Here is a 13,914-nt window from a genome sequence, read left to right as displayed (position 1 = left end):
ACTATATCATAACAGAAACTGTTCCAAAGATAAAACACAAAAAGACTTTCCTAAACGAATTAGCACCGCTACAATTTTTATTTTTTTCGGACATTACTAATTAAATACTAATCATCATTTTTTAAAAGATAATGCATCTAAGGGTAATTTTATCGGCGTTGAGTAAAGTTTTAAGGAACGACAATCATACAGCGTACTTATTAATTTTTTCCGGACTGTCGCACACACACACACACACACACACACACACACACAAACACACACACACACACACACATATATATATATATATATATATATATATATATATATATATATATATATATATATATATATATATATATATATATATATATATAGGGGGCGCCAAACTGAAAGTTCGCCCCGGGCGCCGTGAGGGATCGCTACGCCTCTGAAATTGCAACAAAATAGCTACTTTGTTAAACTGTGTTTAGTCAGTTCAGTTTTGTTCATTTACCATAATACAAGCGGAACGGCATGGTCGGATAGTATAGCTTATGACTGCTAACTGCTAATCAGAAAGTATCGAGTTCGAATCCCGATCTAGAGTCTGTAGGGCGTCCCTAAGTCCACCTGAATGGTAGTTGCCTGACCACACCATACTTCTTCTGTATACCGAGGTCATTGAAACTGATGAAATAGATGATGACGATCATTAGAGTAGTCTGTGTTTTGCCCTTGTTTTATAATACAGGTTACGGTTTATTCATGTACTATAACACAAAGTTTGTTTTTCCATCTAATTTTGTTTTTTCTATGTTTCACAATGAAGAGATTCTATTTTTTTTATTACGTACAATCATGTACACATATGTTTTGTTCTGTCCGTGTGTAACGACACAAGCCTAAGTCTCATTGTTAACAAGGCGAACGCCCGAGAGAACAGACAAACTCCGACCAGAAGGAATTCACCCCATCATCGTGTGTCCGGGCGTGCAGAAATGTCACTTGTTTGGCCACACCGGCGCTATCGCCTTCTTCCCTTGCACTATATAGTAGAAATCCAGAGGCGTAGCTAGACAAATTAGGGCTAGGATGTGTGCTTTTGACCTCTCTCATAAAAAAAAGTCCGTCTTTTTATCTAACCTATAGATAGCAGCAGATTAAATTTAAAATAAATAATAAAATAAATAAAAATTGATAATAAAAGTAAAATTTCCTTTCTAAACTTATGATTCGTGAGGCAGATATGTCAAGCTCACACGTGTCAGTGATTGCATGAATTAAAGGGATAGTGTGGTCAGCGGCGCAATGCTCAACCGATTTTACTTTCCCTAACGTGGACTTATGGACGTCTTATGACTCAAGCCCAGGATTCGAGCTCGAGACTTTCGGGTTAGCAGTCGAACGCTCTACTTCTTCGACTACGCCGTCCCTTAAGCACCAATAATATATTTTAATTTTTTTAAATTCCTTAGTTACTCATCACCCCCACCCACCCCGTCGCCAGACATTGACACAAAATAAACGTCCCCTCACCTTGATACGGACCAAGGAGGTGTGATGTACCGCAGTGGCTTTATCTAATATACCCCCACCCCTCTACTCCCATGATATCGAAACGAACTTAACATCTCGCCTGGACAGTGATCTAGTGGACCTTAACGGCGCTACCTAACACCCTCCACCTTCCCCCTTCCCTGACATTTACTAGACCTTAACGTCCCCTTCACCTTCCCCCTTCCCTGACATTTACTAGACCTTAACGTCCCCTTCACCTTTCCCCTTCCCTGACATTTACTAGACCTTAACGTCCCCTTCACCTTTCCTCTCCCCTGACATTTACTAGACCTTAACGTCCCCTCCACCTTTCCCCTTCCCTGACATTTACTAGACCTTAACGTCCCCTCCACCTTTCCCCTTCCCTGACATTTACTAGACCTTAACGTCCCCTCCACCTTTCCTCTCCCCTGACATTTACTAGACCTTAACGTCCCCTCCACCTTGAAATGGACTGAAGAATTCTGGAGAGCTACTGTGTGACGTAACAACTCCCCTCCCCCCCCCCCCCCCCCCCCATGTCCACTGAGATTGACTCGAACCTGACACCTCTTCACCTTGACATGGCCCGAGGTGTACCGGACCGTTACACCGGCAGTATTGCCCTGACCTTCTCATCCGTCGTCTGCCCCGACCAGTGCAGTCAAACACCACCGCGTGACGTCTCCCCCCCCCCCCCCCCCCCACCCCCTCACTCATTCTCACCCAAGACGCGGGGACAGGAATGTCCAAAATGTGCAATCATTGGTTGATGACGTGTACACATCTTTTGTGTGCGTGTGTGTGTGTGCATGTCAGTGTGTACTTGTGTGAGGGAGGGGGGGGGGGGATGGCGAAGACCTAACCCATAGAATGGGATTGTGTCCCGCTGATTCACCCCCTAGTTTACTTTATTGAAACACTTTTTAGGTATTTCTAAACACCGTCCCTTCACCCGCACCAACCAAAACGCCTCGTCGTTGTACATAGCTACGTTGGTATGCTCAGGCGGATCTAGGGGGGGGGGGGGGTAATTTATACCCTCTCAAATCAATTTTGGGGAAAACTTTTTTTTTTAGTTCAATGGTTTTTCTTTAACATGTAAATACAATATATTGTTATAAGATATATCCAGTCGACAAAGAGATTTACAATTATCAATCGACTCTTTCCGAAAACTAAAAGGCGAGAGCTCCGATAATGGTATCTTACATGTACTGCCTTAATGTATTCTGAAGTTTACAATTCCTATATTGAAATATAAACAAAACTTGACAACCTTTAAAGAAATTCAACGGCAGATTATGATTTCTTAAAGACGCCGCATTTCCATGACTTAGAAGACAGTGAGCACTTTTAGCCTCTCTCATGTGTTAGCTAGTTCTCTAAGTTGAAGTCCGACTTCGATGCTTACCTACCAAATTTTTTGGTTCAAATTTAGTCGTTGCTTTTTTGTGCTCTTTTTTATTTTTTTTATTTCTATTCTGCACGCATCTTTATACCTAGCTTATACACGAACAGTTAATTGTAGTAATCGGAGCACACCTATCTCGCCTTCTAATTTTAATTTCAAGAAAAAATATTTAAACTTAAATATTTCATTCATAGCGCATGAAAAAAAAACAACTGTAATCCTAAAATGACTGATATTAAAACAGAAAATCCCTAAATGACTGTTATTAAAATATTAAATTCTATTTTTAAAATTTCGCGAGTTGTTTGGAACCCCGGGCGCCAGACGAAATCGCAGCTCATATTTTTAACCTCGACCCAGTCGTTCACCTTTAAGATGGCCGCTGTAACCCAGACTCCACAGCGGGCGGTAAGCGGTCATTGTTTAACGCGCGTAGATAATCTTCAAGGGGAAGGAACTCATCCCGTTGGGGTCAGACGGAAGTTATGGGTGCTAGTCAGTAGCTGTGGGTGCCACGATAGACCGGGGGGTGGGGAGGTTAGATTTATGACGGGGGATGTACTGTTTAGTGTAGTGGGAAATAGAAAAAAAGGTTTACTAGTATGGCACGGGACGACCCGTGGGAAGTGTTCTGATGTTTATTATGGTGGAACATCAGGTGAAGCAGTTTGCTTGTGGGTACAAGGGGGGGGGGGGGGGGGGGGGGGGGTTAAGGCTGTTAAGTGTGGGTGAGAAGGGTGGGAGGGGAGGGCAGAATAGACTTTGAAGTCTTCAGACTTGGCAAAGTCATAAATTAGTGCGTAATTACTTATCTACTAACCGTGGTCACATTTACACATATACATATACATACACATACACATACACACACATACATGTGTGTGTGTGTGTGTGTGTGTGTCCCACAGTTATAGTTATTAAAGAAAATACTCTATAGTCTCAGTGTTTAGTTTTCGCGAAGAACTCCGACAGACGTTCTATGACTAATGAGCAAAGTTAAACGTCAAGCTCAATCTGTCTGACGAAGATGATCTTTTTTTCAAATTCAAATTACTCACTACACCCCCGCCCTCCTCGTCCCATGTTTGAACTGTCGGCTCACGAGTACCAACACAACTCATTCAATAAAACAACCCCCCCCTACCACCCCCACCTCATTACACTTGGTGAGCTCACAAACACGAGCCGGTTTTGTCACCCGTGAGCAGAGATTTTCACAGGGAAATTTTTTTTTGTAATTCATAACAAAGGACAAAACGTTCGTTTTAATCAAAAGTGTTCGGTGGAAGGGGGGGGAGGTGTTGTTGGGACAGAGGGGTTTAGTAGTGGGAGGAGTACGAGTACTGTTTCTGGATTGTTGGGGTGAGAGAAAATGTGTTGTCGGTGGGGATGTTATAGGGATAGACAGATTTAGTGTCGTTGTTGAAAGAGAGAGAGAGACAGAAAATGGTGGGGGGGGGGGGGGGGGGCGGGACATGTGTTAGGGAAATAGAATAGAAAGTGTAAGTTACTTTTTTTTAATTTGGGGGTGGGTGGGGGGATTCGAGAGGGAGGGGTACGAGTTGAGAGAAGTTTGGCGAGTTACATTAAGCTCAGATATGGGGAGGGGTGAGTAAAGAGAAGTTTTATTTATGGGATGGGGAGGGAGTGGGCGTGGATCTTTGAGTATGTCTGAGGGAGGGGTGGTAGAAGGGTAAAGAGAACAGCGCGGATAGAAGAATGCATGTTCATTTGTTGGGATGGGCTTAGAACCGAGGCGGGAGGGGAAGGGGCAAATGGAATCACGACAGCACGGCTAGACAAAGGAAAAAAAACGGAAAGGGAAGTAAGTCAAGTTGACGAGGAAATAAATGTTTGTTTCGTTTTTGTCGGTGGTGACTTCATTCAACTTTTTTTTATACACTCGTCTTAAATTTATGTTTAGGCCTACGTGCAATGGGGATTTAACTAACTGTTTAAGTAAAAAACGGGAAATTGTCGATCGTCTTCAGCGCTATTTAGAAGTTAGAATTTGCTCGTAACTCCACCTTTATAACACATTACCAGCAAAATAGGCAGAATAAAATACTACACCGGCACTAGACTTTTCTATAAAGAACAGTCATCCAAATGAAAATTAAATGTGTTGAATGAGTTCATTTTTTCACAGCTAGAATTTGCTTTTTAAAAGATATGTTCTTATATTGCATATTATTTAAATAAATATACTTATTAAAAGACAAAAGCTTGGAAGTTTAGAAAAATGGTTATATAGAATTTTTTTTTTAAATCGATAATTTACAACCGGTGATTCGATAATAAAAAACCTTAGCCGGGTGGGGCAAATAATTATCGCGGAGAACTCCGCCAGTTACTTCCCCTGACTATCGCGTTACACATCCCTCCATTATTTAACTGTCTGCACTTTCCATCCCTGTGACTCATTACCCAAGAATCGAGCCATGCTTTACTTCCCCCCCCCCCCCTCCCCACAACCATTTTTCCCCGTTTAACTGCATAGATTTTGGTTGATACAGTTTTGCATGACATGAAAATGAAAAGGCTTGAAACAAGATTCTATTTGAGCTAGGAATACAGTTTCGGTCATTAAAATTGAAGTTCACTTTCAGGTAACTAGTAAGCGACTCACCGTGACGTTATGGTTATATGTGCGTAGTGGTGGGGATTGGGAGAGGGGGGGGGGGTGACAGTAAAACGTTGTTTAAATTTTTAAATATACCTTTTCGTCACTAATCTTGTTAAGCTTAATAATTAAGGTGTCTTTAAAACATACACCGCCCCTCATCCTACCTGTGCTTTTATCTTCTAATAATTTTTTTTAACTAATTTTTTTTTTATAAAATGGAAGGGTGGGTGGGAGGATGAGGTGAACAGAATATATCAAAGATTACGAATCTCCCCCACCCTCCTCATACTAAAGTATATTATCGGTTTACTAGCTACGAGGCTCTAATGGGTAACGGACTCGAGAATCTTAGTATTCTGGCAGTGGTATTCTGGTAATTTTGACAGTGATACTATCGGGTACTCTGGTTGTGATACTCTGACAGTGATATTCTGACAGTGATACTGTGATAGTGATACTCTAACAGTGATACTCTGACAGTGATAATCTGACCATGATACTGTGATAGTGATACTGTGAAGGTGATACTCTGCCAGTGATACCCTGACTGTGATAATCTGTTAGTGGTACACTGACAGTGATACTATGACAGTTATACTATTACTATGGCACTCTCTGATACTCTGGTTGTGATACTCTGACCATGATAATATGTTAGTGGTACACTGACCATGATACTTTGACAGTGATACGACCCAGCTGCGCCACAACGCACGTGCGTGTGAGTGCATGCTAGAGACCCACGTGGTGTCCTGACATAGCAGATGTGCGTCGGGTGTTCTCCGTGGTGTATTGGTGGGGAGAGGGGGGGGTAACATGACGGTTGTGTGTTTATCATTAAGTATTTCCATGTTGAGGAGGTGGGTGGAGGGAAGGGGGGGATGATTGCTGGGGTGGAAGAATGTATGAGACAATAGAATCAGTGTGATGTAGGAGTCTAGGGGTGTTAGACCAGGGGAGTAGGCTGTGGGGTGTTAGCGCAGAGGAGAAGCCTGAGTATGTGGCGTTGCATCATAGGAGTATACTATGAGGTGTTGAGTCAAAGGGGTCGTCTGAGGGGTTTGGGTGTTCCTTAGAACGAGTGCTCGCTAACGTTGTCAGGTTCAAGTCATTCGTTAGGAGATGTAAGGGTTAAAACTAAGTTAACAGTCCAACTTCGTATTGTTTCTATTACTATTTGCTTTATTTGTGGACTTTTTGTTGTTGTTAGGATTAATCTAATTATGGACAGTCATGATCAATTTAGATTTCGGGTTACCATATACATTCTGTTAAGTTGGAAAAGCTTGTCTCGCAGTATCACACTAAAGTATAAAAGGCTGGATTGTTACCATGTTTACATGTGTGTTGGGAGGAAAGGGGGCGTAAGGATTAAACTAAGCAGTCAGTACCTGAATGTGGATTTAAACAACTGATTAGAAAGGTATGGGCGGAAGGGTGGGGAAACGGAAAACCGCTATGATGACATTTAATGTGTGTGTACGATGCGGTTTTTTTTTAGTGGGGGAAGTGATATTCGTGGGGTGGGTGTAAGGTAGACGGGGGTGGGGGGAGGTTACCATCTTCCCAGGTTTTGTTACACCGGGGATTGCTGTAAGAGAGATATGTTCTGGACTTTCCCACTCAACATCTTCTAGCGGTGAGAGGCCGCGCCCTGGTGGGAATATTCCCTCACGGTGGGTTGGGGGGATGGAAGGTGTGTGTGTGTGGGGGGGGGGGGGGAGATTAATACAAGGCAGGAGTATTTTTTCTTCTACCGTCTAGTCTTCTTTATTCTTGTCTGCTTAAGACTCGCAGCATTTTAAGCATTTAATATAAGTCTTCATTCCAACTTGATTTTGTTGTTAAAAATAGCGTAGTATGATGAAACGTATTGTTGTTCAGTAAATGTCAGTATGTAGAAAAAAAAATTGATTGTTTGTAATTTGATAAATATGCCACATGTCCCGGCTTAATATCGTTAAGGTGGCAAATAGGGGATGGTACGGCATAATGGATGTGGGGCGGCAAATAGAGGTTGGGTGACAAATAGGGAGTTTAATGAAGGGGTGCTGGGTGGGTTTAGTGAAGGGGTGCTGGGTGGGGTTAAGTGAAGTAATTTGAAGGGGGAGGGGTTTGAACAATTGAGACCTGTAGATACTCAAGACAAACTCTTCCAGGTGTCGCTGTCGATGGGGTGCATTGTGGGGGGGGGGGGATTTGATAGGAGCGGGTGGTCTCACAGGAAGCTTGTTGCATCATATGGTTAGGTGTGTGGGGGTCAGGGTTGTGGGGGGGGGGGTGGATGTCGGGTAGAAAAATACGTCGTGCGCTCACACTTCAACTGAAGGGGTGACGAAAATTTCGCCCTGGGGTAGTTGAGTAAAGATTTTGATAACTGTGGGAGGGGGGTGTGGGGCGGTGCAAAACATGGAGTATGTTTACACTGTAGGGGGGTGGAGAGAGTTTTCGCCTTGGGGTAGTGAGTAAAGATTTTTGATAGCTATAGGTGGCAGGGGGGTTAGGGAGTGCAAAATATAGTGCGTGTTTACACTCTAGGGGGTGGTGAAATTTTCTCCTTGGGGTTATGGGTAAATGTCTCGATAGGAGATGGAAGTGGGGTGGTTGGTGCTCCTCTTCGTTACCTATCCCTAATCCAGAATTACCTTTAATATATATATATATATATATATATATATATATATATTGACATGCATCACTGCAAATTACCAGCAGGCTCTCCACACCTGCATCCCAGCAGATTCCCCTATTTACAAACCATTTCCTGATTACAAAAATAGATATCACGTGTTCGGTTGTTCTTTATTTAGATTCTTTTTTTTTTCTTTTCAGTGACGACATCAATGGGAGGCAAGTCCTACGTCATCAGCCTGTTTGATACCGCTGGGCAGGTACGTCGTGTTTGTTTATTATTGATACACACATACACACATACATGACACGTATGCATACACATATACATACTTGTATACACACTCTTGCATGCACATGTACATATGCAGATGTATGCCTATGTACATGTTCATGCAAGAGTGTGTATATGCACATATATGCATACGCCCGCGTGCATTTACATAAATAAATACACCCATACATACACACATACCAATACACGCACAATCCAACACACATAATTAAAGGACACCTCCATCCACAGGCATACATCCTTGCACAGTCATACAATCACATACATACTTACAAACATCTCCATTCACATGCATACATACATTCACACACTGTTTTACAAATACATAAACACATTTTCCTACACATATACATGCACGAACCTACAATCACATTCATGCATACACATATAGGCCCTATTCGACTATACACACAATTTACAGCCATCAATGTAAATGTTTTTAAAAATGTATTGTCAAAATGATATAATTTTAAGTTTTTTTTTTTTTACATTTGCTATATTTTAAACAAAACATATATTTTGTTTCGTTATTTCGTTGTTTGAAAAAAAAAATAATTCCGGAAATGTTTCACCAGTTATTTCCCTTTGTTCCCCAACAGGAGGAGTACATCCACCTCCGTGCCCTCTCCTACGTCAACAGCGACGTCTTCCTCCTCTGCTTCTCCGTGGCCATGCCGGAGTCACTCCGTGACGCCCACGACAAGTGGATCTCCGAAATCCGCAAGTACTGCCCTAAAACTCCCATCATCCTCGTCGGCACCCAGATCGACCTCCGAGACGAGGCCCCCTCGACCAAACCCGCCTCCAAAACCACCACGACCAAAGGTCCGCCTGTTTTCATCAGTACCAAAGAGGGTGTGTATGCCGCTTCGAAGATGAACCTGGATTGTTACGTGGAGTGCTCTTCTTTGACGGAGGCTGGGATTTCTCGGCTCCGCGAAGCCGCGATAGAATGCGGGTTGCGACAGGTGAGCCCCGAGGATACCGGATGTCAATGCTCGTGTTCGATCTTGTAAACACATTTCCTGCTTGACGATAGCTTCAAATCGCCGTGTTGGGAAAGGAAGAAAATGATTTTAAAATGAAGGGATTTTTATTTTCGTGCAACTTGAATTGGAAATTCCCGAAATGGTGCGAGAGAGAGAAAAACAACAACACCCTGTATGGAAGGGTGATATGGATGTATTGCACCATGATGCACTATTTTCTGGGGACAAGCTGTATACAGAAGCAACGTTTTTGTTTGCAAATAGCAGATAGATTTGCTGCATGGCAAATGCGTTATTTAAAAAAAAAAACGCATAAAACAGAATGGCACCGATTTGGACTCATAATAAAAAGATCTGCAGGTCATTATCAACGTACATGTCGACTGTGTTTATACACCACAACTGTGTAAACCACGTCACTACACATCCCACAATCATTCATCGTCTTCTCGGATCCGTGTTCTGTATTCGATTACCACAACCACCACATGTGGGCTGAGCGAGCAAGTTTTTCAGCGCGAGGAAAGTGCTTAACTACCGGAAGTGAACCCCATTCGTCTGCAGACGGCTTAGTTATTTTACTTGTTTGGTTTTGTTTGGTTTGTTTTTTTTTTCTGGAAAATTCGAATACTGACCCTGCTTGGGTTCATCATCATAATATTCTGCTAATGAACCTCATGATAATCATATGGGTTATATTTCTGATTGTTACTTTGTGGGTCTTTGTGGGTTTCCGTGACCCCCAAAATCGCATGTAGTTGGCATAATCTTTTCACCCTTTGTAATCAGCATGTATTTCTGATTTCTGGTACATTGAGTATATAAGAAAGTATTGCAATTGTGCATATTCAAAAAAAAAAAAAAACGAGATTTAGACAAATCTCGACGTTTTACCACCTATACGAGTAAAAGAAACTAAGTTTTTGCAATCAGGTTTAAAAAGCGAATCACAATAAAGACGCTAATTGGTTATTTAATTTTAAAGTTTTACCCTGGAGAAGAACACACAAAAAACGGTTTGTTAAACAGGTCCACTTAACGCCTTAGATAACTGTCGGCTTTCCCTTTGTTGAGATAAGTTTGATTCAGCCCTATCTTTCCCCCCCTCCCACCCCCCCCCCCCCCCCCCCCCCCAGGGCATATTCCTCCACCATCTCAGCCCATCTTCGCCGAGTGAAACGATCCGACTCGTCTGATCTCACGACACAGAAGAGTTCATTGTTGTATCGTCCAGTTACCGGCAGACATCAAAAAGTGGCCTCTTGTTTACTGAAACAGCAGGGGCTGGTCGCGGTCTTTTTTCGCTAGGGGGCTACCCACATTTCAAGGCCACCCCTATTTCAAGGCCACCCACATTTCAAGGCCACCCATATTTCAAGGCCACCCTTATTTCAAGGCCATCTCTGTACTAATCTTTAATCATTTTTTTTAAATCTTCGTGATTAGTAAGGGCTCCATCCCATTCGTTTTCATATTTTTAAAAATAATTTTAAAGAGGTGTTAGAGTTTTGAATATTCTTTAACCTAAAATTATTTAATCATTTAAAAATGAAAAAAAAAACTGTAATGGTAACACGCATTATTTCTATCGTAAAAATTGCTTCAGATCCAACTTTCTTTAGTTAAACGTAGCTCATTCACAGTAGAAACTTTACCAGTGTTGTTTTTTTTTCCAAATCCTAATCTCTGTCCCTTTTTGTAGCTAATTTCAAACGTCCAAAAATCAAGTGTTATTCCAAATATATACGTCTCATCTTTACACTAATATCAAGCTAATGCAAGAAAAAGTGGGAGAGAAGGGGGGGGGGAGGGTTGTTAAAGTAAACTACGCACGCGTTAGGCTTATCTTTCAGTATCCCCCACCCTGGCGCAACAAAAGATGGAGTTGAAGTGACCACTTGACAGTAACAAACGCTTAGACAAGTACGTGGCCTGGTCCCCTTTTGTGTTTCATTTCCGGCTGAGCAGCTCAACACTTGTGACTGCTTGAGCGATGTTGACCTTTGTAGGAAGTTTGAAAATATGGAATGTTTACAAAGACACTCACGTTTCATCATATATATATACACACACACACACACACATATATATATATATATATATATATATATATATATATATATATATATATATATATATATATATATATATATGTATATATATATATATATATATATATATATAAATATATATGTATATATATGTATATATATATATGTATATATATATATGTATATATATATATATATATGTATATATATATATGTATATATATATATGTATATATATATATATATATATATATATATATATAGGATAACCGTAATTTTAAAATAGATCACACAATACAATATACACTCCCATATTTTTGACAGCATTTAACACATTCTTGTAAATCATAGCCGCATTTCTAGAATATTCCAGAATATCCTGTTCTTTTATCCGTGTAGACACACTTGTCTCTTCATCCGTCACGTGGATTGTCTAAAATTAGATCTTACAGCCGGGGGTTTTCCCCTCCCCAAACTGAGGCTTACTCATTTTCGTTTTTGTTTTTTATTTTAAAATGTAGATCTAATCGCATTTTTTCTTTTGTTTTCTACCTTCAAATCAGACTCAGAATGACGATAGTTTTACGGAGCTAAAAATAGGGTACACATAGTTGTACGTGTTAATTAATTAAACTACCGTAGCGATACTTTTTTGTGGGTAAATTAATTATCATAATTAAAAAGCCAAACCCGTGACCTACTTCCCACTAGTAACACAACACGGGTGGGGCGTTGTGACACTAACGGTACATCTCTTTGTATTCAACTATCATAATCGCCTAATTTTCGAAATTCCGAAATGTGTAGCTTCATGCCTCATACTGCTCCTGTCAGAGAGTAATTCAATAGCTTATTATACTATGATAGAAAAACGTCAAGGAACGGGTGAGTGGGGGTAGGGTTAGGTAAAACAAAGAAAACACACCAACCGACCGAAATCTGCGTTAACCTAACGACCACCACCCCCCTTTGTCTACATACCAGTCCAGTTCCCGCGCGTGCACTGGTGGGTCACATGACCAGTAGTGACGTCGTCATCACTGTTGCGCTTGGGTCCGTTGTCCTCAGTGTCATCGTCTGCACTACACCATCGCCACTTCCGGCGTATACATGCGCAGTTGTTTTTTTCTTTAAAAGTAAACAACACTTTAAAAAATTGTAAAAAATTATAGTGGTTGCTCTTAAAGATAAAATGTTTTTTTTTTTTTTTTTACATTTGTGTCTGACTCATCTTGATTTATGTTAGAGTGTTACAATATTTCATGATGCTACCAAAATGTAAAGGCGGGAGGGCGGAGTAGTGTCTATTTATTACTAAGACCTTCAGGGTTTGGCTGCACCGATTATGTACCAAAATACCATATCTTCTTCCAAACTGGCATATCAGTTTTATATATATATATATATATATATATATATATATATATATATATATATATTCTGCTGTTCAAATATATTTAAGGATTTCGTGAAATTTTAAGTACCAGCAGTTTCGTAACTTATTGGGTATGCTACCTACCTAAGGGAAATAATTCATGATAACTTTCTGTTCAATTGGAAATGAGTTGTCTAACATTAAAAAAAATTAATGTTTATGCATTGAAGGAAAAGGAATAACAAATCCAATAATTTATTTACATGTTTTCATTTTTGTTCAACATCCATTTGATCCATTATTATCAAATATAACTAGTTTTAATTCATATTTTTTTTTTAAATTATTAAACATGTTAAATGCCTGCATCCATTTCATTTTAAATGCCTGTCAAGTTTTCTGATCATTTTAGGTGCATTATTTTTTTTTAATCTTAATCCATCCTGCATTTAATCTTAACTGTATTGTTATCATGTATAATACTCACTGTTACTTCATGCTAAACTCATTGCTGATATAACACACTGTTAAATTAGTAACGGAAAATAAAACTGTTACTATTGTTACTTGTCTGAAAATGTTGGGGGTCTCAAATTTTTGAGACACATTTTTTTTGTTTATGTGTCTCAAGCGAGATATAAAAATGTGTGTTGACTTTGTATGAAGTTCAATGTCTCTTATTAATTATGGGTCATGTGTTTAACATATTGTTATACATAAAGTATCAACTTTTATTTCCATAATTATGATGTAGAAATACTAGCTGTTTAATTTATTGACATTGAAGCCTTATTTTAACACAGTTTAAATTTTAACAGCTAGTTTAGGTATTTTTAATAGCCTCGGACAATCATTCTGTTTAATGTATTAAGGTAATACATTTTTAAAAATATTATTTTACTGTTTATGATTCATTAAATATAGATGCTATAGTTTGTGATTTTTTTTTTATATTTTTAAATTTAAAGCAGTAACTGAAAAAAAAAAATTTATAAAATAAAATTTTCTTAATAAGTTTCAGAACAAAAAGTTC

General features: G+C 39.8%; 1 protein-coding gene across 3 annotated transcripts in view; it reads left to right on the top strand.

Annotated features, from left to right (window-relative positions):
- Positions 1–10,555, top strand: part of LOC131957759 (cell division control protein 42 homolog) — a 53,334-nt gene extending 42,779 nt beyond the window's left edge. For all 3 annotated transcript variants that reach the window (XM_059322523.1, XM_059322524.1, XM_059322525.1), the window contains exons 3-4: positions 8,373–8,431; positions 9,066–10,555. In XM_059322523.1, the coding sequence (XP_059178506.1) occupies positions 8,373–8,431; positions 9,066–9,482 (476 nt within the window). In that variant the 3' untranslated portion in view covers positions 9,483–10,555. The remainder of the gene's footprint in view (positions 1–8,372; positions 8,432–9,065) is intronic.
- Positions 10,556–13,914: the final 3,359 nt, after the last annotated feature.

This window comes from Physella acuta, unplaced genomic scaffold (assembly GCF_028476545.2).
Source record: "Physella acuta isolate Inbredline_101_S28 unplaced genomic scaffold, ASM2847654v3 ptg001263l, whole genome shotgun sequence".
NCBI classification, from domain to species: Eukaryota; Metazoa; Mollusca; class Gastropoda; family Physidae; genus Physella; species Physella acuta.
The sequence above is the reverse complement of the archived record's forward strand: the minus strand, read 5'-3'. Positions and strand labels throughout refer to the sequence as shown.